Source organism: Rhinatrema bivittatum, chromosome 2 (assembly GCF_901001135.1).
Source record: "Rhinatrema bivittatum chromosome 2, aRhiBiv1.1, whole genome shotgun sequence".
Taxonomy (NCBI): domain Eukaryota; kingdom Metazoa; phylum Chordata; class Amphibia; order Gymnophiona; family Rhinatrematidae; genus Rhinatrema; species Rhinatrema bivittatum.
In genome coordinates, this window is record NC_042616.1 from 819,694,209 (window position 1) to 819,719,362 (window position 25,154).

The 25,154-nt window shown below is 47.0% G+C and overlaps 1 protein-coding gene across 5 annotated transcripts in view; it reads left to right on the forward strand.

Annotated features, from left to right (window-relative positions):
- Positions 1 to 22,069, forward strand: part of SLC52A2 (solute carrier family 52 member 2) — a 91,801-nt gene extending 69,732 nt beyond the window's left edge. For 3 of the 5 annotated variants that reach the window (XM_029592304.1, XM_029592303.1, XM_029592301.1), the window contains 3 exons: positions 8,379 to 9,246; positions 18,199 to 18,322; positions 21,273 to 22,069. In XM_029592304.1, coding sequence (XP_029448164.1) covers positions 8,379 to 9,246; positions 18,199 to 18,322; positions 21,273 to 21,485 — 1,205 coding nt within the window. In that variant the 3' untranslated portion in view covers positions 21,486 to 22,069. Of the gene's footprint in view, positions 1 to 2,669; positions 4,091 to 8,378; positions 9,247 to 18,198; positions 18,323 to 19,391; positions 19,650 to 21,272 lie in introns of those variants that run through there. The other 2 variants (XM_029592305.1, XM_029592306.1) reach the window with 2 other exon arrangements.
- Positions 22,070 to 25,154: the final 3,085 nt, after the last annotated feature.

Genomic DNA, 25,154 nt, shown 5'->3' on the forward strand with positions numbered 1-25,154 from the left:
TTAATAAAATTACAGATATACAGTAGACAAATGAACATAAATGTGTGTCAATACAAGTAAAATATTAAAATCAAAATAAATAATAAAACGTGTATATATATTTTCCAAAAATGTACAAAATGACTGTGCTCATATTGTGACATCTATACATATAGGCTAACAATTGATGTGTGACTTCACAATATTTGTTGTGCACGATTTATGTGTATACGTGTGTCTGCAAACAGTGGGCGTGGATTTAATGAGAGAAATCATCAGTGAAAAGAAAACTTGTATCATAGTGAATACCTGTACCAGTGGTTATTTGTCTTATGTAACACTTCAATGTTATGACATTACAACATGTAAATTGTGAATCCTAAAACAGGGAAAACACGGTGTTATAAGGAGAATGTACACACTAAAAAATTGAACATGTAATAATATGAAATTAAATTATCTAAAAATATAGATGAATAAAACATAATAAAAATTTAAAAATGGTGGTAAAACATGGAAAAAATGATAAAAATAGAAAAACAATAATAAAAGGACAAAAAGACAGTAAAATGGAACTCTATGAATAATAATCTTGATTAGATAAAAAACTGATAAACAATTGCGATTGTGTTAATATAAAGTGTACGTCGCAACCACTAACATACCCATAAAATATGTTGGTAAAAGTAATTTAAAAATGTATTGAACGAATAATGTTGAGAATGATTAAAAGCCCTGAACAGTGGCTGAATGCTAATGCTCATGTAGCTTGCTGGTGAGGTAACGTATACAAAAGTATTAAAATTTATAAAAAAAGGACTAGATAGGTTACCTTAGTAGTTGATGTGCAGACCGTATTTCCAAATTGAAATATTAAAATATATGGAGTTATTTCTGAAAAATCTGTTGTAAAACACAACCAAGATACAATAAAAAGAATCGGGTATATTTAGTGGCAAATGACGCCAAAGTTTAAAAGGACCGTTATTGGCAAGGAAAAAAGGATAACCACTAAATTAGAATCATAAACGTGTGTAGAAAAAATGCAATATCGGCAGTGCTCACAAACCGCGGTGGAGACAGACGAATGGAATTTGACTTCAGACAGTATCGCGAATTATTGAAAAGCACCGGGTGCAATTATCAAAGATACTGGCGGCTGCCCTCATATTGGACAACATAAAAATTGCATGACAATTCAATGCACAGTGTCTGTATTTGTAAAGAACAAGGCAAAAGATAACCATCATGGGGCGGATTTTAAAAGCCCTGCTCGCGTAAATCCGCCCGGATTTACGCGAGCAGGGCCTTGCGCGCCGGTGCGCGCAGAGCCCTGGGACTCGCGTAAGTCCTGGGGTTTTTTGTCGGGGGCGGGGCCGATCGATGCTGCGTTTTGGGGGCGGGATGTGGTGTTTTGGGGGCGGGCCCGGCGGCGTGGTTTCGGCCTGGGGCGGTCTGGGGGTGTGGCCGCGCCCTCCGGAACCGCCCCCGGGTCGCGTCTCGGTGCGCTAGCGGCCCGCTGGCGCGCGGGGATTTATTTCTCCCTCCGGGAGGCGTAAATCCCCGGACAAAGGTGGGGGGGGGGTTTAGATAGGGCCGGGGGGGGTGGGTTAGATAGAGGAAGGGAGGGGAAGGTGAGGGGAGGGCGAAAGCGAGTTCCCTCCGAGGCCGCTCCGATTTCAGAGCGGCCTTGGAGGGAATGGAGGCAGGCTGCGCGGCTCGGCGCGCACCGGCTGCCCAAAATCGGCAGCCTTGCGCGCGCCGATCCTGGATTTTAGCAGATACGCGCAGCTACGTGCGTATCTGCTAAAATATGCGTCCCGGGGCTTGCGCGCACCGCTGAGCCTGTGCAAAATAGGCTCGGCGCATGCAGGGGGGGTTTGGGGTAGGTTTTCGGGGGTACGTGTGTACCCCTTTGAAAATCTACCCCTATATGTATAGATGTCACAATATGAACACAGTCATTTTGTACATTTTTGGAAAATATATATACACGTTCTATTATTTTTTTATTTTAATATTTTACTTGTATTGACACACATTTATGTTCATTTGTGTACTGTATATGTATGTCTGTAATTTTATTAATATTGTTCTTGTAGTAGCCCCTGAGGCAGTTCCTGCTGGAGCGAAACTCGGCCAGAGTCGGGCAATATACCAATAAAGAATCCCTTGATACACCGATCACTACTGTTTGTTCTGCATCCAAAATGGAAAGAAATTACTAAAAATATGGCACGTGGTGAAGCACCTGGAAATAGACAAGACTTGGTTGATAAGGTTTTTAAACTTAAAGAACTTATGGAAAAAATTGAAAAGGATGAAATATTTGGAAAAGTAAACGCATATGTTCAGGTAATTGAGTTTCAAAAACGAGGGTTCTCACATGCACATATTTATTTATTTATTTATTTATTTAAGGTTCTTTTATACCGGCATTCAAGAACTCGTTCACATCATGTCGGTTTACAGAAAACAAGGATGCGAAAAATTCAACCAAAACATAAATAAACGTGATGAAGAGATGCAGTTACAATTAACAGGGGCTAATGAACTGGGGTTGTGAGAAATAAAGAGAGATAGAGAAGGTTAATTATATACAAATGATCTTTATATACATATGATCTTTACCTTAGCTTTCAGCGACAAACCAAAAGATGTAGTCACAATTGATTGAATTGTTTCCGCAGAAATTCCAGATGCTGACTTGTAACCTACATTGCACCAGATTATAAAAAAAAACATGATACATGGACCATGTGAAAGAAGAAATTCAAATTCTCCATGCTTAGTTGATGGAAAGTGTTCTAAAGGATTTCCAAAGAAGTTTCAAAATGAAACTGCTACGAATGAGGATGGATATCCTACTTATCAGAGAAGAAATCTAGAACCAGTAACACTTGGTAAACATAGGATTGATAATAGTTGGGTTGTTCCTTACAATCCTTACTTATCACTTCGTTACAATTGTCACATTAATATTGAAATTTGTGCTTCTGTTAAAAGCGTTAAATATTTATTCAAATATGTATTTAAAGGCAATGATTGGACCAATGTGAATTTTAAAGTCGAAGTACAAACTTGTTTTGATTCTCGCTATGTCAGCTCTCCTGAGGCTATATGGAGAATATTTCGATTTGACAAGCATCAGCAAAGCCACCCAATAATGAGACTAGCAGTTCATCTCAAAGGTGAACAAACTGTTCTATATCGACCTGATTTAGAAAGTGTTTCAAGAGCTCTTCAGCAACATCAGGACACCACTTTAACTGCATGGTTTAACATGAATCAAGAAAATGATGCAGCGCGCGTGTACAAATACACTGAGATCCCAGAACACTTTGTATTCAGTCAAAAAGACCGCAAATGTCTACCTAGAAAAGCTGGATTTGGAAAAACAACTGGAAGAATGTATCCCATAAGCATCGGTGATACTAAACGATATTTCTTAAGACTGATACTACTGCATGTGCCTGGAGCAACGTGTTTTGAATTTCTAAAACCCGTTAATGGAGTTCAGTACGACACATACTTTCAGGCTGCTAAAGCACAAGGTTTGACAACCGATGAAAATATTTGGGACGATACATTAGCTGATGCTGCAGGTGCTGCTATGCCCAGAAATTTAAGGGATTTATTTGCTTACATTTGTATTTACAGTGGGCTCACCGACATGTCCAGTTTATGGAATAATCACAAAACAAGTTTAATTGATGACTTTGTAAAAAAAAAAAAAAATGGTCATTTCTTCTCCCATGAGTGCAACCTCTGTGAATCTTATGCATTAAGAGATATACAAGATGTTTTGATGACACATGGAAAAAGATGCAATGGCTTTTCTCTACAAATACCTTTGGCAGACCTGCTGATTCAGTTTAATGATGGAACTAATGTGCAACTTATTTATTTATTTATTTTATTTAATAACTTTTATATACCGACGAACGTTGGGAACATCTCGTCGGTTTACATAAAACAGAACTTAGCAACAGGCTTTACAATTATTGCATAATTAAATAAGGAACATTCAGAACATACAAATAACAGATTAGATTAAATAAGTAAAATTATCAAAGTGGGATACGTGAAAGAGGTTATCTAAACGGGGGGGGGGGGGGAGATTCTGATATATGGGAGGGTATCCACATTTAAGGAGGTATATATACACGTGATTGGGAACAAATATTTATATACAAATTTTTTATATACAATATGTAGTTCTGATAAAATTCACTTTATGGGAGGTAAGGGGAAGAGGAAATTTAAAGTAGAGGGAGGGGGTAAGAAGGAGGTGGAAAATAGGAGGGGGGAGAGGTTAGGAGTTGGAGGGGGTGGGGGTGGGGTGAGAGTGGTTGTGTGAATATTAGGGGTAGGAGTAATTGAAGAGCCAGGTAAGGTGACCCAGGTCTGCGGGGGGGGGGGGGGGGGGTGAGAGTGTAATGTGTGAATATTATGTGTAGGAGTGTTTGAAGAACCAGGTCTTCAGGTTTTGCCTGAATATTTTTGGGCAAGTTTCTTGGCGGAGGGAGGTGGGTAGCTTATTCCAAAGAAGCGGGCCTGCTAGGGATAGGGCCCTTTCGTTTGTGGTGCGGAGTTTAGTAAGTTTAGGTGAGGGGGTGTGTAATGTAGCTAGATATTGTTTTCTAGTAGGTCTATTGCTGTTGTGAAATGAGAAGTGTTCTTTGTACCAGTGCATGTTCTGGTTGTGAAGAGATTTGTGTATTAGGGTGAGCGCTTTGAAGGCAATTCTAGATGCTACGGGTAACCAATGTAGATGTTTGAGAACCGGAGTTATGTGATCATTTTTGTGGGTGTTTGTGAGTATCCGGGCGGCTGCATTCTGGAGGAGTTGTAAAGGCTGTATGGTGTTTTTAGGCAGGCCTAATAACAAGGAGTTGCAGTAATCTATTTTCGTTAATATGAGGGCTTGTAATATGGTACGGAAGTCATTGAGATGTAGGAGAGGTTTGAGTCTTTTGAGAGACAACTATCGGAAGAATTGCAAGCAAGTTTAAACCCTGAACAAAAACAAGCTTTTGATGCAAACAAACTGCTATGAATTCTACCACACAACAAATTAAATGTTTCTTCTTAGATGGTCCTGGTGGAACAGGAAAAACCCATTTATATAGAACTTTACTAACTTATATTTGAGGTAATGCATAAGTTGTACTGCCCATAGAAGCTACAGGAATTGCAGCTAATCTTTTGAAATATGTGAGGAACTTACCACTCTCAGTTTAAACTACCTTTAAAACGTAACGAAACGTCTGTATCACGTATCAAAATGAACTCCAAAGATGCAAAAACTATTAGTGAATCAGTATTAATCATTTGGGATGAAGCAACCATAACTCCTGGGTTAGCATTTGATTGTGTTGACCATTTGCTGAGGGAAATAACACATGATACAAGTCTTCCTTTTGGAGGAAAACTACTATTAATGGGTAGTGACTTTAGACAATGTTTACCTGTAATACCTGGAGGCGATTCATCAGAAGTAGTTTAAACTTCCCTGAAGTTTAATAGAAGTTGCCATAATTTTAAGCAATTGAAACTGCATCACAATATGAGGTCTTCAGACTTCACTTATAGTGAATGGCTTATTAAACTTGGTAACTGTGAATTAACAAATAATGTTGGCCTTACTGAAAACATTATCAAAATTCCATCTTCTATAGTAACTGAGGATATTATTTCCGATATATTTGGGACTATTTTGGTATCCAAATACGTTGAAGCATATTCTAAAATAGCTATTTTATCACCAAAAAATGAAGATGTAAATTAAATTAATATACAAGTTGTAAGTAAGCTGGAAGGAGAAGAAAAAGCTTATCTAAGTTCTGACAGCCTGTTAAGTGAAGATGGTGACAATGTTAGTGACTATCCATTTGAATTTCTAAGCACCTTATATCCATCCGGTACAGCCCCTCATAGTTTGAAAATTAAGAAGGGAGCAATCGTTATGCTGCTTAGGAACCTAAACACTAATAGAGGTTTGTGTAATGGGACACGATTGATTGTGGTTGATTTAAAGCCCAACTTAATAATGGCAAAAATCCTAACTGGCAGCGCAGAATGCGACACAGTATTCATTCCAAGAATAGATCTGATTACAGATTCTGGATTGCCATTTCAGCTTCGAAGACGTCAATTCCCTGTAAACTTAGCATTTGCCATGACCATTAAGTCACAAGGTCAAACATTTGATAAGGTTGGAATCTACCTACCGAACCCAGTCTTTAGCCATGGACAGCTCTATGTATCATTTTCAAGAGTTAGAAAAGATTCAGATGTCAAAGTATTAGTTAAAGAGACATCTGAACAAGGAAAATTGAATCAAGGGTCTAATTCTGTTTACACAAAGAACATAGTATATAAAAGTGTGCTTTAAAAATTAACTCCTGTTGACTTCTTTGGCTCTTCCATTACATGTTTCCAAACACATTTCTCGCCCGTTTTAACGGGCTTAACTGCTTGTGGTGAATAAAATGGAGATGTCATAATGCCTTTGTATCGCTCTATGGTGAGATCGCACCTTGAATACTATGTACAATTCTGGTCACCGCATCTCAAAAAAGATATAATTGCGATGGAGAAGGTACAGAGAAGGGCAACCAAAATAAGGGGAATGGAACAGCTCCCCTATGAGGAAAGACTAAAGAGGTTAGGACTTTTCAGCTTGGAGAAGAGACGACTGAGGGGGGGATATGATAGAGGTGTTTAAAATCATGAGAGGTCTAGAACGGGTAGATGTGAATCGGTTATTTACTCTTTCGGATAGTAGAAAGACTAGGGGGCACTCCATGAAGTTAGCAAGTGGCACATTTAAGCCTAATTGGAGAAAAATCTTTTTTGCTCAACGCACAATTAAACTCTGGAATTTGTTGCCAGGGGATGTGGTTAGTGCAGTTAGTGTAGCTGGGTTTTAAAAAGTTCTTGGAGGAGAAGTCAATTACCTGCTATTAATTAAGTTGACTTAGAAAATAGCCACTGCCATTAGCAACGGTAACATTAGTTTTTGGGTACTTGCCAGGTTCTTATGGCCTGGATTGGCCACTGTTGGAAACAGGATGCTGGCTTGATGGACCCTTTGTCTGACCCAGTATGGCAATTTCTTATGTTCTTATTTTCTTAAATTTAGGAAACTACTGAAGACTTTATTTGTTCAGACCTTTCCTGATAGAGATTTCTTATGATTGTTTTATTATCCTTTTTATAATTTTTATTCTGTTGAGTACTGTATGATTATGGATTCTTTTTACTATGTTTTATTGATTGTTTTATGTTCTAATTGTATTAATTTGTCAGTTTTATTTTAAATTGCCTTGATTTTTGTAGGAATAGCAATTAATCAAATGTAATAAACTAAGTATATGTAGGTCTGCCTAAATATCTGTTGAAAGTTCTCCAATTAGTACAGAATAATTAATGGTGAGAATAATTTGTGGCCTACAGTGTGGTAACGAGGGAAAGCCCTGTATGAAAAAATTGCATTGGCTGCTGATAGCTCAATGGATCAATTTAGACTATTATCCTCTCTGCATAGAGTAATCTAGGATGAATTTAGTTGTCTGTCAGAGTATATACACATTTACTCAATCCCAAAAAACTACTTGCTGTTCCTTCTAGTAGCATTTAGGCTACAGTGTACCTGGTCGAAAGCTTTTTCATCGTTAGTCCTGTTCAGTGGAATTAGATTGCCTTTAGATCTACTACTTCCTGTTTTGTTATTCTGGCACTATTGTTTTATTGTGTTTCTTTTAATTGTTACCTGCATTGAACATACTGGATTTGTGGGCTGTAAGATTTTAAAATAAATACATGCATAAACTTTATTCGGACATCTCTCATTATTCTCCCCAATAGTTGCATGTAAATAGTGCATAATATAGGGGTTAGAGTGCAGCCTTGGAGGAAGAGTTACCTATTGTTGTCTGTGAAGGATTGAAACAATTAGAAAGCTATTTAACAAAATGGTATGGTCTACTGCACCAAAAGCAGGATTAGAGTGACCTAAGGGCACTCCCGGAGAGTTTTTCACCCAGCTCACTGTGAAGATGTGACAGCAGAGTTTCACGCAGTCCTGCTTGGGGAGTTCTGACCGTTGTGTACGGTGGTTCTTCAAGAGATGCCCCTTTAACCAGCCCAACCCCTATCCCTACCCCTTCTAGGCAGGTTTCACTTCAAGTCCAGAACCCTGAGGAAGGGGGCCTTGTATAACCTCGCTGCTGAGGTGGGGGAGCAGTGTCTGACGTTCCCATTTCGTAGCACAGAGGGACCTTGTTTAATGGCCTCGCTGACATCACCCTTCAGTCAGGCCTGGGTTGTGTAGACATGATGAGGTGGGGGGAGCAGTGTCCTGATGCCATCTCTCTCTCTTTCTCTTCCTGCAGGATGGAACTTGCCCGCATACCTCACCGTGATGATCGCCTTTGGGAACCTGGGCCCTATCGCAGTCACCCTTATGCATAGGTTTGCTCCAAAGCTGCTGAAGGAGCAGTGGCTGATCCATGGGATCCAGGCGTTGAGTGTGGTGGCAGCAGCCTTCCTGGCCCTCTTCTGGAAGCAGACGGTGCTCGTGAGTGGCAAGGTGCACAGCTTGGCCTTCCTGCTGCTGGGCTTCGTTCTGGCCTTGCTCTGCTGCACCTCCAATGTCACCTTCCTGCCATACATGTACCAGTTCCCGCAGGCCTTCATCCGCACCTTCTTCATTGGGCAGGGTCTCAGTGCACTCTTCCCGTGCATGGCGGCACTAGGCCAGGGTGTTGGCCAGCTGGAATGCCGCAACAACAGCTTTGGGAATGCCACAGAGCCCTTCTACTTCCAGGAGAAGTTCAGTGCCACCGAATACTTCTGGTTCCTCTGCAGCTTGCTCACCATATCCGGTATCTCTTTCGTGGGACTTGTGCACTGGCAAGCGAAGGAGAGGAATGTGGAGGGGGTGCGTGAGCGGCCAGAGAGCTCTCCCCACAGTAGCCAGGGGTCAGAGGAAGCCGTCCCCCTAAGGGACAGCGTCCCCACACCTGCCGCCCTGGAAGAAAGAGTGGAAATTGTGAGAAAGCCCTCCCCCTTCCTGACATGGAGGAATGTATACCTGTTGGTGCTGCTGGCAGTCTCTAACGCCCTGACTAATGGCGTGCTGCCGTCGGTGCAGACGTACGCCTGCCTGCCCTATGGGGCCCTGGCATATCACCTGTCTGTGGTCCTGGGTAACATCGCCAATCCTGTGGCCTGCTTCATCGCCATGTTCCTGCTGTGCAGGTAGGTAGCAGGGAACTTCCAGTTACTCCCCTTGCTCAGTCAGGAGGGGATATGCAGTTTCTCACAGGACAAGCAGGATGGTAGTCCTCACATATGGGTGACATCATCAGGATGGAGCCCAATCACGGAAAACTTCTGTCAAAGTTTCCAGAACTTTGCCCCCTACTGGTCATGCCCAGCACGGCACCAACCCTGCAGCCAGCAGGGGTCCCCCTTCAGTCTTCTTTTTTCCGCGCAGCAGTAGCCTCGCAGTTTAAGAGCTCTGAAGAGATTCCTGACAGGAATTTTCCTCACTGAGTTAATTAAACTTAAATTGCCCCACAAGGGTCCCTCCTCTAACTTTTCTCGGGCCGCGGTACTCCGGTAAGTTTTTTACCCGTTTCTGTCGGTTACCATCGAGTTTGGCCCTCGCGGCCTGTCGACCGTACCGCGGCTCGATTTTTTTCTATGGCCATGGCGTCGGGGTTCCGCCGGTACCCGGACTGTACTCGCACCATGTCTATCACAGACCCTCATGGAGTCTGTGTAATGTGTTTAGGCCGTGAGCATGATGTCCTGACTTGCACCAAATGTGCCCTCATGACACCAAAAGGTCGCAAAGCCAGAATGGAGAAGATGGGACTCCTCTTCCGTGCTCACACCCCGACGCCGTCCACTCAAAATGAGCCTTGTCCCTGACAGCATGGATGTTGAAAGGTTAATCCTTCAACCACTTAACCTTTCAGATTCGGTTTCTTGTGTCCTGATTGCTTCGCGAAAGCCTTCCACAAGAAAATCTTATTCCTATAAATGGAAAAGGTACACATCATGGTGCACTTCGCAGTCCCTTGATCCCTTTTCCAGTCCAATCCCAAGGATTTTGGACTATCTCTGGCATTTGTCACAGTCAGATTTAAAGACCTCTTCATTCAGAATGCATGTCAGTGCGGTAGCCGCCTTCCATAAAGGTGTCGGGGAGGTTCCTATATCAGTACAACCCCTCGTTACCCGCTTTTTAAAGGGCTTGCTCCATATCAAGCCACCTTTACGTCCTCCGGCCCCTTCTTGGGACCTTAATCTGGTTCTTGGTCGGCTCATGAAACCACCCTTCGAACCTCTTCACTCCTGTGACCTAAAATATCTCACATGGAAAGTGATTTTCCTTTTGGCTCTCACTTCAGCTCACAGAGTTAGTGAGTTACAGGCCCTACTTACCTATCCGCCTTACACTAAACTCCTGCAGGACCAGGCAGTACTCCACACTCACCCTAAATTCTTACCTAAGGTAGTTTCGGAGTTTCATATTAATCAATCCATCATACTACCTACCTTTTTTCCCAGGCCTCATTCCAATCCAGGAGAACAGGCTCTGCATACCCTTGACTGTAAACAGGCTCTAGCATTCTACCTAGACCGTACAGCTGCCCACAGGAAGAGCACTCAGGTATTCGTCTCTTTCCACCCCAACAAGTTAGGACAACCTGTGGATAAGCAGACTCTTTCCTCCTGGTTGGCAGACTGCATCTCCTTTTGCTATCAGCAAGCAGGCATTCCTTTCCAAGACCGTGTTAAAGCACACTCTGTGAGGGCCATGGCGACTTCGGTAGCACACCTACGATCGGTGCCGCTTCCTGACATTTGTAGGGCTGCCACCTGGAGTTCTCTCCACACTTTCGCAGCCCACTATTGCTTGGACAAAGCCGGAAGACAAGATTCCATCTTCAGCCAATCTGTCCTGCGTAACTTATTTCCAACGTGAAGTACCCACACCCTTCCGCCTGCCCGGTGGGGTTCAGGATGCCCTCTACCAAATTCCACCCCAGTTGTTGTGCCTGTTGCACGCCGTTGGGTACATTTGGTGCATGTTCGGACATCCTCAGCTCGGTACTCACCCATATGTGAGGCCTACCATCCTGCTTGTCCTGTGAGAAAGCAGATGTTGCTTACCTGTAACAGGTGTTCTCACAGGACAGCAGGATGTTAGTCCTCACGAAACCCACCCGCCGCCCCGCAGTGTTGGGTTCGTAACATTTTTATTTTATTTTCGGCACTACCTGCAGCTTTTTAACAAGACTGAAGGGGGACCCCTGCTGGCTGCAGGGTTGGTGCCGTGCTGGGCATGCCCAGTAGGGGCCAGTCAAAGTTCTAGAAACTTTGACAGTTTTCCATGATTGGGCTCCATCCTGTGATGTCACCCATATGTGAGAACTAACATCCTGCTGACCTATGAGAACACCTGTTACAGGTAAGCAACATTTGCTATCTTTGTGGCAGTGACGTGAGATCTGCCTCGAGCAGGCAGCAAAGGAGGCTTTTCTACCTGAGAGTCAGTGATAAGATGCATCACCCCAGTGTTACCGAAAGCCTCCCCAGTCAGCCAGGGCATTGCGAATGCAGACAGCCCACGCTCCCGGTGCTGCCGGAGACTCCAGTGCCGGCCCTGCAGAACGGAAGAAGAGCTGCACTGCTCCCTGTAGCACCTCCTGATGGTCTTCGGGAGGCGAGAGGAGGTGTTAGGAGAGGGAAGATTGCTGGGGAGGGAGGAAATAGAAAGAGGTGAATGCTGCCGGAGGAAGGAGCTCGGTGCTGAAAGGAGAAGTGCTGCATACATCTGGTAATGCCATAGACATGAATAGGAGTGGCAGAGGAGGGGTGAATGCTGGGGAGGAGGAGAGAGGAGTGTGATGGATGAGGGGGAATGCAAAGGGAAGATAGGTGGCAGGGCTCGCTGGGGGGAAATGAGTGTCAGATGTGGGGGTGGTGAGAGTTGCATGGGCTGCACACGGGAGCACTGAGTGTCAGAAGGTGGTGGAGTTTGGGAGCGGTGAATGTTTGAAGAGAGTCAGGTGGGGGTGTGGTGAGAGTTGCATGGGTTGCAGATGGGGGCTGCACACGGGAGCACTGAGTGTCAGAAGGTGGTGGAGTACGGGAGCGGTGAATGTTTGAAGAGTCAGGTGGGGGTGTGGTGAGAGTTGCATGGGTTGCAGATGGGGGCTGCACACGGGAGCACTGAGTGTCAGAAGGTGGTGGAGTACGGGAGTGGTGAATGTTTGAAGAGAGGCAGATGGGGGTGTGGTGAGAGTTGCAGGGGTTGCAGATGGGGGCTGCACACGGGAGCACTGAGTGTCAGAAGGTGGTGGAGTACGGGAGCGGTGAATGAATGTTTGAAGAGAGGCAGATGGGGGTGTGGTGAGAGTTGCATGGGTTGCAGATGGGGGCTGCACACGGGAGCACTGAGTGTCAGAAGGTGGTGGAGTACGGGAGCGGTGAATGTTTGAAGAGAGTCAGATGGGGGTGTGGTGAGAGTTGCATGGGTTGCAGATGGGGGCTGCACACGGGAGCACTGAGTGTCAGAAGGTGGTGGAGTACGGGAGCGGTGAATGTTTGAAGAGAGTCAGATGGGGGTGTGGTGAGAGTTGCATGGGCTGCACACGGGAGCACTGAGTGTCAGAAGGTGGTGGAGTTCGGGAGTGGTGAATGTTTGAAGAGAGTCAGATGGGGGTGTGGTGCTGGGGATTGAGGGTTGGGAGTGGTTGATGAGAGCTCCTTTGCTCTGCTTTACAGTTTGTGTCCCACAGCCTCCGCCCGGGCAGCTGCCCTCAGGATGCATCGTTTGCAGAAAGCATTTAGCATACACTAAGAAGCGTGCGGGAGTGGGGAAAGATTGTTTCTGTAATGATTCATGGCTGCAACAGAGGCCAGAGTGGAGAGGTGCCCGTGAAGCTTCTCTTAATCAATTTAGCAGGTGCCAAAGATAGCCCAAAACACAGTAAGGGGAGCAAACCAGCACCGACATTTGTTTGCCATTGTACAGACCGATGCAGCACCGTGTGCTCAGGCTAGAGCACAGGTTATAACCCCTGCTTGGATGCGTGTTTTGTATACAGTAAGGGAATTAGCGTGTCCAAAATGCGCATCCAAACCAGCGCATAGCTAATGATACTCATCATATGTAAATGCCATGTTGATAAGGCTATTAGCTACCTGCTTATGTAAAAAATAAATGTGTGCCTGATGTGCACATTTTTACCCTCGAAAATTAACGCCAGCCCCGGAGCTGGCGTATTAAGTAAAGTCTTGCCAAAGGACAGGTTACGCAAATGGACATTCAATTTACGAGCCTGCGTTTTCCTAGCCCGTGCAGAGCCACTTCTCCTGGGCGCTAGGGACGCACGTTCTCTCTCCTCGCGCCCCTTTTTAGCGCAGTGGCTTATTAACCTAGTGCAACGCGTACCCAGGAAAGGTGCTTGTGCGCGTCTCTGGTTTGGACGCACGTTTTCAGCACGTCTGCATGAGAAACCTTCTGTGGAAGCTTCAGTAATCAGCAGGAGCTGCTGGAAGCACTTCTTGTGGTTTCAGCCATTGGCATGCGGTGGGCTACGGATTGCCTGTGATTCCCCCTCCCCGGTGCAGGAAGGTAAGGAGGCAGTGGGCTGCAGCTTTCATAGCCTGCAATCAGTGCATTTGCCGGGATCTGCCACTCCCCTTCCCGCTGTCATACATTCTGCCAGAGATCTTTCTCTAGCTTCAGGTATCAGGGTTTGTAGCAGGATCCATCATTCATGTTGGCAAATAGAAAGTCAGCACAGCAAAGTGAGGTCTACCCAGTAACCAAAATAAAATGAGTGCAGGCAGAAAGACGTACATTTTCTACAATTTGACTGATATTTGGAGCTGACTATCTAACCCTTCTCCCAGGCTCCCACTTCTCCCACTCCCCTCCCCTCTTTTTCCAGCTGCTTGGTGCCCCAGTAGAAGTGTGCAGGGGTCACTGTTTTACTGAACGGAGACAGTCAGAAGGGCATTCTGTGCACAGGACTGACTGATGTCCCCATTCAAAGACCCACAGAGAAAGGCAGGGCTGTCGCACAGACTGAGACACAGCACCCACTCACAGTCCCTGTGACAATTCCACCCAAACAGGAAAACCCACAGGCAGGAGGGGGCTGACGCACAGACTGAGACACAGCACCCACTCACAGTCACTGTGACAATTCCACCCAAACAGGAAAACCCACAGGCAGAGGGGGCTGTCACACGGACTGAGACCCAGCACCCACTCACAGCCCCTGTGACAATTCCACTCAGGAAAATCCAGAAGCAGAGGGGGCTGTCGCATGGACTGAGACATAGCCCCCACTCACAGTCCCAGTGACAATTCCACTCAGAGGAAAACCCACAGGCAGAGGGGGCTGTTGCATGGACTGAGACACAGCACCCACTCACAGTCCTGGTGACAATTCCACTCAAAACAGGAAAACCCACAGGCAGAGGGGGCTGTTGCATGGACTGAGACACAGCACCCACTCACAGTCCCCGTGAGAATTCCACTCAGAGAGGAAAACCCACAGGCAGAGGTGGCTGTCGCACTGAGTAAGACACAACACCCACTCACAGTCCCTGTGACAATTCCACTCAGGAAAATCCAGAAGCAGAGGGGGATGTCGCATGGACTGAGACACAGCTCCCACTTGCAGTCCCTATGACAATTCCACTCAGAGGAAAACCCACAGACAGAGGTGGCTGTCGCAGTGAGTGAGACACAGCACCCACTCAAGTCCCTGTGACAATTCCACTGAAACAGGAAAACCCACAGGCAGAGTGCGCTGTCGCACGGACTGAGACACAGCACCCACTCACAGTCCCTGTGACAATTCCACCCAAACAGGAAAACCCACAGGCAGAGGGGGCTGTCGCATGGACTGAGACACAGCACTCACAGTCCCTGTGACAATTCCACTCAAACAGGAAAACCCACAGGCAGAGGGGGCTGTCGCAGGGACTGAGACACAGCACCCACTCACAGTCCCGGTGACAATTCCACTCAAACAGGAAAACCCACAGGCAGAGGGAGCTGTCACATGGACTGAGACACAGCACCCACTCAAGTCCCTGTGACAATTCCACTGAAACAGGAAAACCCACAGGCAGAGTGCGCTGTCGCACGGACTGAGACACAGCACCCACTCACAGTCCCTGTGACAATTCCACCCAAACAGGAAAACCCACAGGCAGAGGGGGCTGTCGCATGGACTGAGACACAGCACTCACAGTCCCTGTGACAATTCCACTCAAACAGGAAAACCCACAGGCAGAGGGGGCTGTCGCAGGGACTGAGACACAGCACCCACTCACAGTCCCGGTGACAATTCCACTCAAACAGGAAAACCCACAGGCAGAGGGAGCTGTCACACGGACTGAGACACAGCACCCACTCACAGTCCCTGTGACAATTCCACTCAAACAGGAAAACCCACAGGCAGAGGGGGCTGTCGCATGGACTGAGACACAGCACCCACTCACAGTCCCGGTGACAATTCCACTCAAACAGAAAAACCCACAGGCAGAGGGGGCTGTCGCAGGGACTGAGACACAGCACCCACTCACAGTCCCGGTGACAATTCCACTCAAACAGAAAAACCCACAGGCAGAGGGGGCTGTCGCAGGGACTGAGACACAGCACCCACTCACAGTCCCTGTGACAATTCCACTCAGGAAAACCCATAGGCAGAGGGATCTGTCGCAGGGACTGAGACACAGCACCCACTCACAGTCCCGGTGACAATTCCACTCAAACAGGAAAACCCACAGGCAGAGGGGGCTGTTGCATGGACTGAGACAGCACTGTCGGACTCCATGTCCTCCCTACCCAAGAGGAGGGGGTTGAGGCTGTGTCACAGTCCCGCACTCAGTACATGCTCCCTGCTTCTGTTCAGCACTGCGAATACCACTCGTGCTTGTCAGCAACTGGGATTTTTCCCATCCCATCAGAGGAAAGTCCTGCATGTACAACTGTTTTGGATAGCCAACACCTTGCCGCCAATGTTTAACCATCATTCATTTATTAATTTATAAAATGTGTATCCCGCCAAAGCTCGGGGCGGCGCACTGCGTGACGTGTATTCACTTTTGTTTGCCGCTCAGTTCTTCTTGGACTGAGACATCTGAGGTTGTTTCTTGTTGCGTGGATAATCAGGAGCTCATCCTTGGAGAGGATGAGGGCTAACCTGAGCTATGGAGGAACGGGAGACACAACCTCAGACATCTCAGTCCAAGAAGAATGTCGTCCGTGTATAAGTGGCAATCGGGACAGAGACCAGCAGGTAGTGACAATACAGATGTAAAAAGTAACGCTGAATGGGCCGACCCCTGGGTGCCAACTTGAGGAATGCTTACCCACTCAATCGTTTAGGTAAGATTTTAACCACTCCAGGCCCAAGCCATGAACCTCAACCTCCCGCAGGTGAAATAGAAGAATGTAGTGATTTGATGGTGTCAAATGCAAAAGAAGTGTCCAAGATGGCTTGGAGATATCTTTTGCCACTGTGGTGACTTCTCAGTGAATCAATCAAACAGGCCCATACAGTAACGTGCGCGGGAGAGCTGGCACTCCGAGGCGAGTGCCCGCTCTCCCAATGCGCACCCAGGCACCTCTCCTCTCGCGTCCCTAGCACCCCCGCGGCGGCTGTCAGCGGGTCTGACAGCCGACGCTTAATTTTACCGGCGTTGGTTCTCAAACCCACTGACAGCCACGGGCTTGGAAAACGGATGCCGGTAAAATTGAGCGTCCGTCTTCCAACCCGCGGGCAGTGTTTTTTTTTAAAAGATTATTTTTTTTATTTTTGGGGCCTCTGACTTAATATCGCTATGATACTAAGTGGGAGGGTGTACCGAAAAAGCAGTTTTTTCTTCTTTTCTATACGCTTGCCCGGTGCCGGCTGAAATGAACTCCTGCCTTTGGTTAACTTCTGAAAGTAAAATATGCGGCTTGGCTTGGCTGCACATTTTGCTTTCTGTATTGCGGGTGAATACCTAATAGACTCATCAACATGCATTTGCATGTGACGAGCGCTTTTAGTTTCGGGGGGGGGGGGGGGGGTTGGCTGCGCATTTTCCACGCGCTATCACCCCTTACTGTATAAGGGGTAAAAATAGCGCATCGAAAACGCGCGGCCACATGGGGGCTAACGGTGCGCTCAGCCGAGCGCCCCATACTGTATTGGCCTGATAGAGAGCAAGAGTGTCTCAGTATTTAATGCATGGCTGACCCCCAGTTGAAATGATGAATACGTATGAGATGAAGCAATACCCAAAAAATAATTTTGAACATATGAGGGAAACTGTAAAACACAGAAATAAATTATTAATTCTTAAAATCCCGGGAGTCGATGTCAGAGTATTCAGTGCTTCAATCTCCTGGGGCTAGAACCTCTGTCATTTACATGCACTTTTTTAACATCAATTACTTCATCCCATTCATTATATTTGTACTTTTATATCATCAGTGGAATCTACTCTAGATATTACCCTTTTAAAATACATTAAGTGAATTTCTTGATATCTTGGAAAAACTTATCTCATTTTTACTACTTGATATCTTGAAACAACTTATCTCATTTGTCCTACTCGATATCTTGAAAAAACTTATCTCATTTTTACTACTCGATATCTTGAAACAACTTATCTCATTTGTCCTACTCGATATCTTGAAACAACTTATCTCATTTTTCCTACTTGATATCTTGAAACAACTTATCTCATTTTTACTACTGGATATCTTGAAACAACTTATCTCATTTGTCCTACTCGATATCTTGAAACAACTTATCTCATTTGTCCTACTCGATATCTTGAAACAACTTATCTCATTTGTCCTACTCGATATCTTGAAACAACATATCTCATTTTTGTTACTATTGCTGCTGTCGCTGTTTCTTATTCTTGCCTGGGCACTGAATACTCTGATACCGACTCCCGGGATTTTAAGAATTAATTAATAATTTATTACTGTATTTTACAGTTTCTCTCATATGTTGAAAATTATTTTTTGGGTATTGCAATTTGAGGGGTATTGCCATTGAATTCTGAAGGTTTATTGTAAATTCTTGAGATGAAGCAATGCCAGATTGGTAATAGAGGAGCAGAGTTTGCACATGTCAAGCTCTTTACGCCTTATCTTTCCTTTCTCACCAGGTCTCTGGGGGGTTTGGGGCTCATCTCCGTAGCTGGGGCTATGTTTGGGATCTATTTGTTGGTGCTGGCTGCCCTTAGCCCCTGTCCCCCATTAATGGGCAGCAATGCAGGAGTCTTCCTGGTGGTAAGTGTAATCCCCCACATGACTTTTAACTTACCTATTTCTCCACTCTCTCGAGTTGTCAGTTGATCTGGATCTCATCCTTTCCCTGTGTTTTCAGGAGATCTGACTCTTGTATATCTCTTCTTAGGCTATCCCCTAACTGCTGTGATAATATTCTTATCTGGATCTCCTTTTTTCTTTCCACTCATGATCTCTGGGATGCTGTCCCAAATGCTCTTCCCTTATCCACTCTCTCTCTGCGCCCTCAGATGGTCTTGTGGATCCCCTCCCAAACAATTTTATTTTACCTGGCATGCCACTCGATCTCCTGGATCCTACCCATTAAAGCTGTTCCATTATCTGGCTCTCCTCTCTCTGTGCTGTCAGATTATGTAGCAAATGCTTTTATCTGGATTTACTTTTCTCTCTGCCCTCAACAAATCTCCTAGATGCTGTCCCTAAGGGCTCTTCTCTAACTTCAGAAATCTGGATCCTGTTTCTACATCTCTTCTCTTACCTGGCTCTCCTCTCTCTCTTCGCCCTCAGGTGACCTCATGGATCCTGTCCATGAACATTCTTCTCTTACTGTTTCTCCTCTCTGTCCTCAAGTGACCACCTCGATCCTGTCCATGAAAGTTCTTCTCTTACCTGGCTCTCCTCTCTCTCTCTCTGCCCTCAGGTGACCTCCTGGATCCTGTCCATGAAAGTTCTTCTCTTACCTGGCTCTCCTCTCTCTCTCTGCTCTCAGGTGACCTCCTGGATCCTGTCCATGAAAGTTCTTCTCTTACCTGGTTCTCCTCTCTCTCTTTGCCCCCAGGTGACCTCCTGGATCCTGTCCATGACAGTTCTTCTCTTACCTGGCTCTCCTCTCTCTCAGGTGACCTCCTGGATCCTGTCCATGAAAGTTCTTCTTTTACCTGGCTCTCCTCTCTCTCTCTGCCCTCACGTGACCTCCTGGATCCTGTCCATGAAAGTTCTTCTTTTACCTGGCTCTCCTCTCTCTCTCTGCCCTCAGGTGACGACCTGGATCCTGTACATGAAAGTTCTTCTCTTACCTGGCTCTCCTCTCTCTCTCTCTCTCTGCCATCAGGTGATCTCCTGGATCCTGTCCATGAAAGTTCTTCTCTTACCTGGCTCTCCTCTCTCTCTGCCCTCAAGTGTCTTCCTCCATCCTGTCCATGAAAGTTCTCTTACCTGGCTCTCCTCTCTCTCTCTGCCATCAGGTGATCTCCTGGATCCTGTCCATGAAAGTTCTTCTCTTACCTGGCTCTCCTCTCTCTCTGCCCTCAAGTGACTTCCTCCATCCTGTCCATGAAAGTTCTCTTACCTGGCTCTCCTCTCTCTCTCTGCCCTCAGGTGACCTCCTGGATCCTGTCCATGAAAGTTCTTCTCTTACTGTTTCTCCTCTCTCTCTTTGCCCCCAGGTGATCTCCTGGATCCTGTCCAAGAAGGTTCTCTTACCTGGCTCTCCTCTCTCTCTTTGCCCTCAGGTGACTTCCTGGCTCCTGTCCATGAAAGTTCTTCTCTTACCTGGCTCTCCTCTCTCTCTCTCTGCCCTCAGGTGACCTCCTGGATCCTGTCCATGAAAGTTCTTCTCTTACCTGGCTCTCCTCTCTCTCTCTGCCCTCAGATGACCTCCTGGATCCTGTACATGAAAGTTCTTCTCTTACCTGGCTCTCCTCTCTCTCTCTCTGCCATCAGGTGATCTCCTGGATCCTGTACATGAAAGTTCTTCTCTTACCTGGCTCTCCTCTCTCTCTGCCCTCAAGTGACTTCCTCCATCCTGTCCATGAAAGTTCTCTTACCTGGCTCTCCTCTCTCTCTCTGCCCTCAGGTGACCTCCTGGATCCTGTCCATGAAAGTTCTTCTCTTGCCTGGCTCTTCTCTCTCTCTTTGCCCCCAGGTGATCTCCTGGATCCTGTCCATGAAGGTTCTCTTACCTGGCTCTCCTCTCTCTCTCTGCCCTCAGGTGACCTCCTGGATCCTGTCCATGAAAGTTCTTCTCTTACCTGGCTCTCCTCTCTCTCTTTGCCCCCAGGTGACCTCCTGGATCCTGTCCATGAAAGTTCTTCTCTTACCTGGCTCTCCTCTCTCTCTTTGCCCCCAGGTGACCTCCTGGATCCTGTCCATGAAAGTTCTTCTCTTACCTGGCTCTCCTCTCTCTCTCTCTCTGCTCTCAGGTGACCTCCTGGATCCTGTCCATGAAAGTTCTTCTCTTACCTGGCTCTCCTCTCTCTCTCTCTCTGCTCTCAGGTGATCTCCTGGATCCTGTCCATGAAAGTTCTCTTACCTGGCTCTCCTCTCTCTCTCTCTGCCCCCAGGTGACCTCCTGGATCCTGTCCATGAAAGTTCTTCTCTTACCTGGCTCTCCTCTCTCTCTTTGCCCCCAGGTGATCTCCTGGATCCTGTCCATTAACGTTCTTCTCTTACCTGGCTCTGCTCTCTCCCTGCCCTCAAGTGACTACCTTGATCCTGTCCATGAAAGTTCTTCTCTTACCTGGCTCTCCTCTCTTTCTCTGCCCTCAGGTGACCTCCTGGATCCTGTCCATGAAAGTTCTTCTCTTACTGTTTCTCCTCTCTGCCCTCAGGTGATCTCCTGGATCCTGTCCATGAAAGTTCTTCTCTTACTGTTTCTCCTCCCTGCCCTCAGGTGATCTCCTGGATCCTGTCCATGAAAGTTCTTCTCTCTCTCTCTGCCCTCAGGTGACCTCCTGGATCCTGTCCATGAAAGTTCTTCTCTTGCCTGGCTCTCCTCTCTCTCTTTGCCCCCAGGTGATCTCCTGGATCCTGTCCATGAAGGTTCTCTTACCTGGCTCTCCTCTCTCTCTCTCTGCCCTCAGGTGACCTCCTGGATCCTGTCCATGAGAGTTCTTCTCTTACCTGGCTATCCTCTCTCTCTTTGCCCCCAGGTGATCTCCTGGATCCTGTCCATGAAAGTTCTTCTCTTACTGTTTCTCCTCTCTGCCCTCAGGTGATCTCCTGGATCCTGTTCCTGGGACTCTTTTCATACCTGAAAGTGGTAATTGGGAGTTTATTGCATGAGGCTGGCCATGTGGCCCTGATTTGGTGTGGAGCTGTTATTCAGGCTGGCTCACTGGTCGGTGCCCTGCTCATGTTCCCCATGGTCAGCATCTACAACCTTTTTCATAGTGCGCTGGACTGTGTGGAGAGCTGTGCACCCTGACATGATGGGAACACCCAGAAGGGCCCTTTCAGCAGAAACAGTGATCAGATGCATCCTCAATGCTGTGAGACGTGGACAGTAGTTTATTCTACAGCTAACCAGACAAAGTTTGTTACTAAAAAGAATATAGCATGGGTACCTATGAGGGGATTCATCCAACTGGGGGGAGTTGCTGCCTGGGCTGATCCCACAGGAAAAATGAGGGAATGTGCTTCAGGGAATAATGCCTAAGGAGGAGGTATGGACTGATCCCATGGGGAAAGAAGATGAGGAGCTGCACGGAGACAACCCTAGGGGTACTGGTAAAAGGACTGACTCTCAGGGATAGGAGGGGAGGGGCCTGCATGGACAGAACCCTAGGGGTACTGATGAAAGGACTGCCCTCTCGGGGATAGAAGGGGAGGGGGCTGCACGGAGAGAACCCTAGGGGTACTGGTGAAAGAACTGATCTCTCAGGGATATAAGGGAAGGGCTGCATGGAGACAAGTGTAAAGCAGTGCTTCTCAACCCAGTCCTCGGGACACACCTAGCCAGTCAGGTTTTCAGGATACCCACAATGAATATGCATGAGATAGATTTGCATGTACTGCTTCCATTGTGTGCAAATCTATCTCATGCATATTCATTGTGAATTTCCTAAAAACCTGCCTGGCTAGGTGTGCCCTGAGGACTGGGTTAAGAAGCACTGCGCAAAGGGGAGTGGTGAAAGTGCTGATCTCCCAGGGATAGAAGGGAAGGGGCTGCATGGAGAGAATGTGGGAGCGTGGTGAAAGAGCTGATAGAGGGTGATGAGGAGACCCCTAGGGAGTGGTGAAATGGCTTATCACAGGGATAGAAGGGAAGGGGCTGCATGAAGAGATCCTGAGGGGGGAGTGGTGAAAGGGCTTATGACAGGAGAGAACTCGGGAGCGTGGTGAAAGGGCTGATCTCACAGGGATAGAAGGGAAGGGGCTATATGGAAAGAACCTGAGGGGGGCGTGGTGAAAGGGATTATCACAGGGATAGAAGGGAAGGGGCTTATTGGAAAGAACTCGGGAGCATGGTGAAAGGGCTGATCTCACAGAGATAGAAGGCGAGGGGCTGAATGAGGAGAACCCTAGGGAGTGGTGAAAGGACTGATCTCACAGGGATAGAAGGGGAGGGGCTATATGGAAAGAACCTGAGGGGGGCTTGGTAAAAGGGCTGATCTCACAGAGATAGAAGGCGAGGGGCTGAATGAGGAGAACCCTAGGGAGTGGTGAAAGGACTGATCTCACAGGGATAGAAGGGGAGGGGCTATATGCAAAGAACCTGAGGGGGGCGTGGTAAAAGGGCTGATCTCACAGAGATAGAAGGCGAGGGGCTGAATGAGGAGAACCCTAGGGAGTGGTGAAAGGACTGATCTCACAGGGATAGAAGGGGAGGGGCTATATGCAAAGAACCTGAGGGGGGCATGGTAAAAGGGCTGATCTCACAGAGATAGAAGGCGAGGGGCTGAATGAGGAGAACCCTAGGGAGTGGTGAAAGGACTGATCTCACAGGGATAGAAGGGGAGGGGCTATATGGAAAGAACCTGAGGGGGGGGCAGTGTTGAAAGGGCTAATCTCACAGGGTTAGGAGGAGAAGGACTGCATGGGCTGATCTCATAGAGATAGAGGGGAAGGATATGTATGAATTTACCTCCAGAGTAAGTGGGAAGCAAGGGATGGTGGCGGACTGTGCTCCTATCTCTCCACCCCAACAACAACAACAACATATATACACACAAACGCACATTTTGATCAGAGCCAGGAAGAGGAGTGGGGGTTCCTCATCCTGTCTAGGCCTGAATGGTACATTGGGCTGCACAGCAGTACAGTGTCCTGTACTTGGATTTGGAGGAAATGGAGAGAACCAACAAGTTGCGGGGGGAGGTCCTGGGATGGAGGACTGAAGGGGGAAATAGGGGGAGGGGTGCTAGGGATAAAAGGTCACGGGTATAAGACTGAAGATGGGAAGGGATGAGAGAAAAGTCAGGGGTGGAACTGGGAGATAAGAGGACTGAGAGCCAGAAGGGAGGAGTAGATGGGGGAAGAGAGTCTGGGAAGAAGGAAGAAATTATTAGAGGAGTGGAGACAGACAAGAGAAAAGGTCAATTTAGAAGGAAGTAAGTCAGCCTGTAGTGTGAGAGGATGAAAGAAAGGAGTGAACAATAACACTAAAAGGATGAAAGTAAAAAATATCCAAATGTGCCAGAAAGGTTGGAAAACATTTTTATAAAGTACAAAGGTTATTCATATTAACCAATATAAATTCCACATAAATGTGCTCATACTACAAAACATACGCCTCAGCTGCTGCAGAACACAGGCTCCAGGCATCGCCAACCTTGTACCCAGCAAAACACTCACTCTCCACACAAACCTCTCGCATCCTCTCTCATACACTTCCTGCAGAACACTGAGGCTCCAGGCATCCCCAGCCTAGTACCCAGCAAAACACTCACTCTCCACACAAACCTCTCGCATCCTCTCTCATACACTTCCTGCAGAACACTGAGGCTCCGGCCATCCCCAACCTAGTATCCAGCAAAACCCTCACTCTCCATACGAACCCCTCGCATCCTCTCTCATACACTTCCTGCAGAACACTGAGGCTCCGGCCATCCCCAACCTAGTATCCAGCAAAACCCTCACTCTCCACATATACCCCTCGCATCCTCTCTCAATCCTCTCTCATGCACTTTCTGCAGAACACTCAGGTTCTGGGCATCCCCAACTTAGTACCCAGCAAAACACTCACTCTCCACACGAACCTCTCGCATCCTCTCTCATACACTTCCTGCAGAACACTGAGGCTCCGGCCATCCCCAACCTAGTATCCAGCAAAACCCTCACTCTCCACATATACCCCTCGCATCCTCTCTCATGCACTTTCTGCAGAACACTCAGGCTCTGGCCATCCCCAACCTAGTACACAGCAAAACCCTCACTCTCCACACGAGCCCCTCGCATTATCTCATGCACTTTCTGCAGAACACAGGTTCCGGCATCCCCAACCTAGTACCCAGCAAAACCCTCTCTCTCCACATATACCCCGCGCATCCTCTCTCATGCACTTTCTGCAGAACACTCAGGTTCTGGGCATCCCCAACCTAGTACACAGCAAAACCCTCACTCTCCACACTTACCGCTTAGCATTCTCCCATTCTATCTCACATACACTTCCTGCAGAACGCTGGCGCTCCAGGCATCCCAAACCTAGTACCCAGCAAAACACAGGCCACACTTACCGCTTAGCATTCTCCCATTCTATCTCACATACACTTCCTGCAGAACGCTGGTGCTCCAGGCATCCCAAACCTAGTACCCTGCAAAACACAGGCCACACTTACTGCTTAGCATTCTCCCATTCTATCTCACATACACTTCCTGCAGAACGCTGGCGCTCCAGGCATCCCAAACCTAGTACCCAGCAAAACACAGGCCACACTTACCGCTTAGCATTCTCCCATTCTATCTCACATACACTTCCTGCAGAACGCTGGTGCTCCAGGCATCCCAACCTAGTACCCAGCAAAACACAGGCCACACTTACCGCTTAGCATTCTCCCATTCTATCTCACATACACTTCCTGCAGAACGCTGGTGCTCCAGGCATCCCAACCTAGTACCCAGCAAAACACAGGCCACACTTACCGCTTAGCATTCT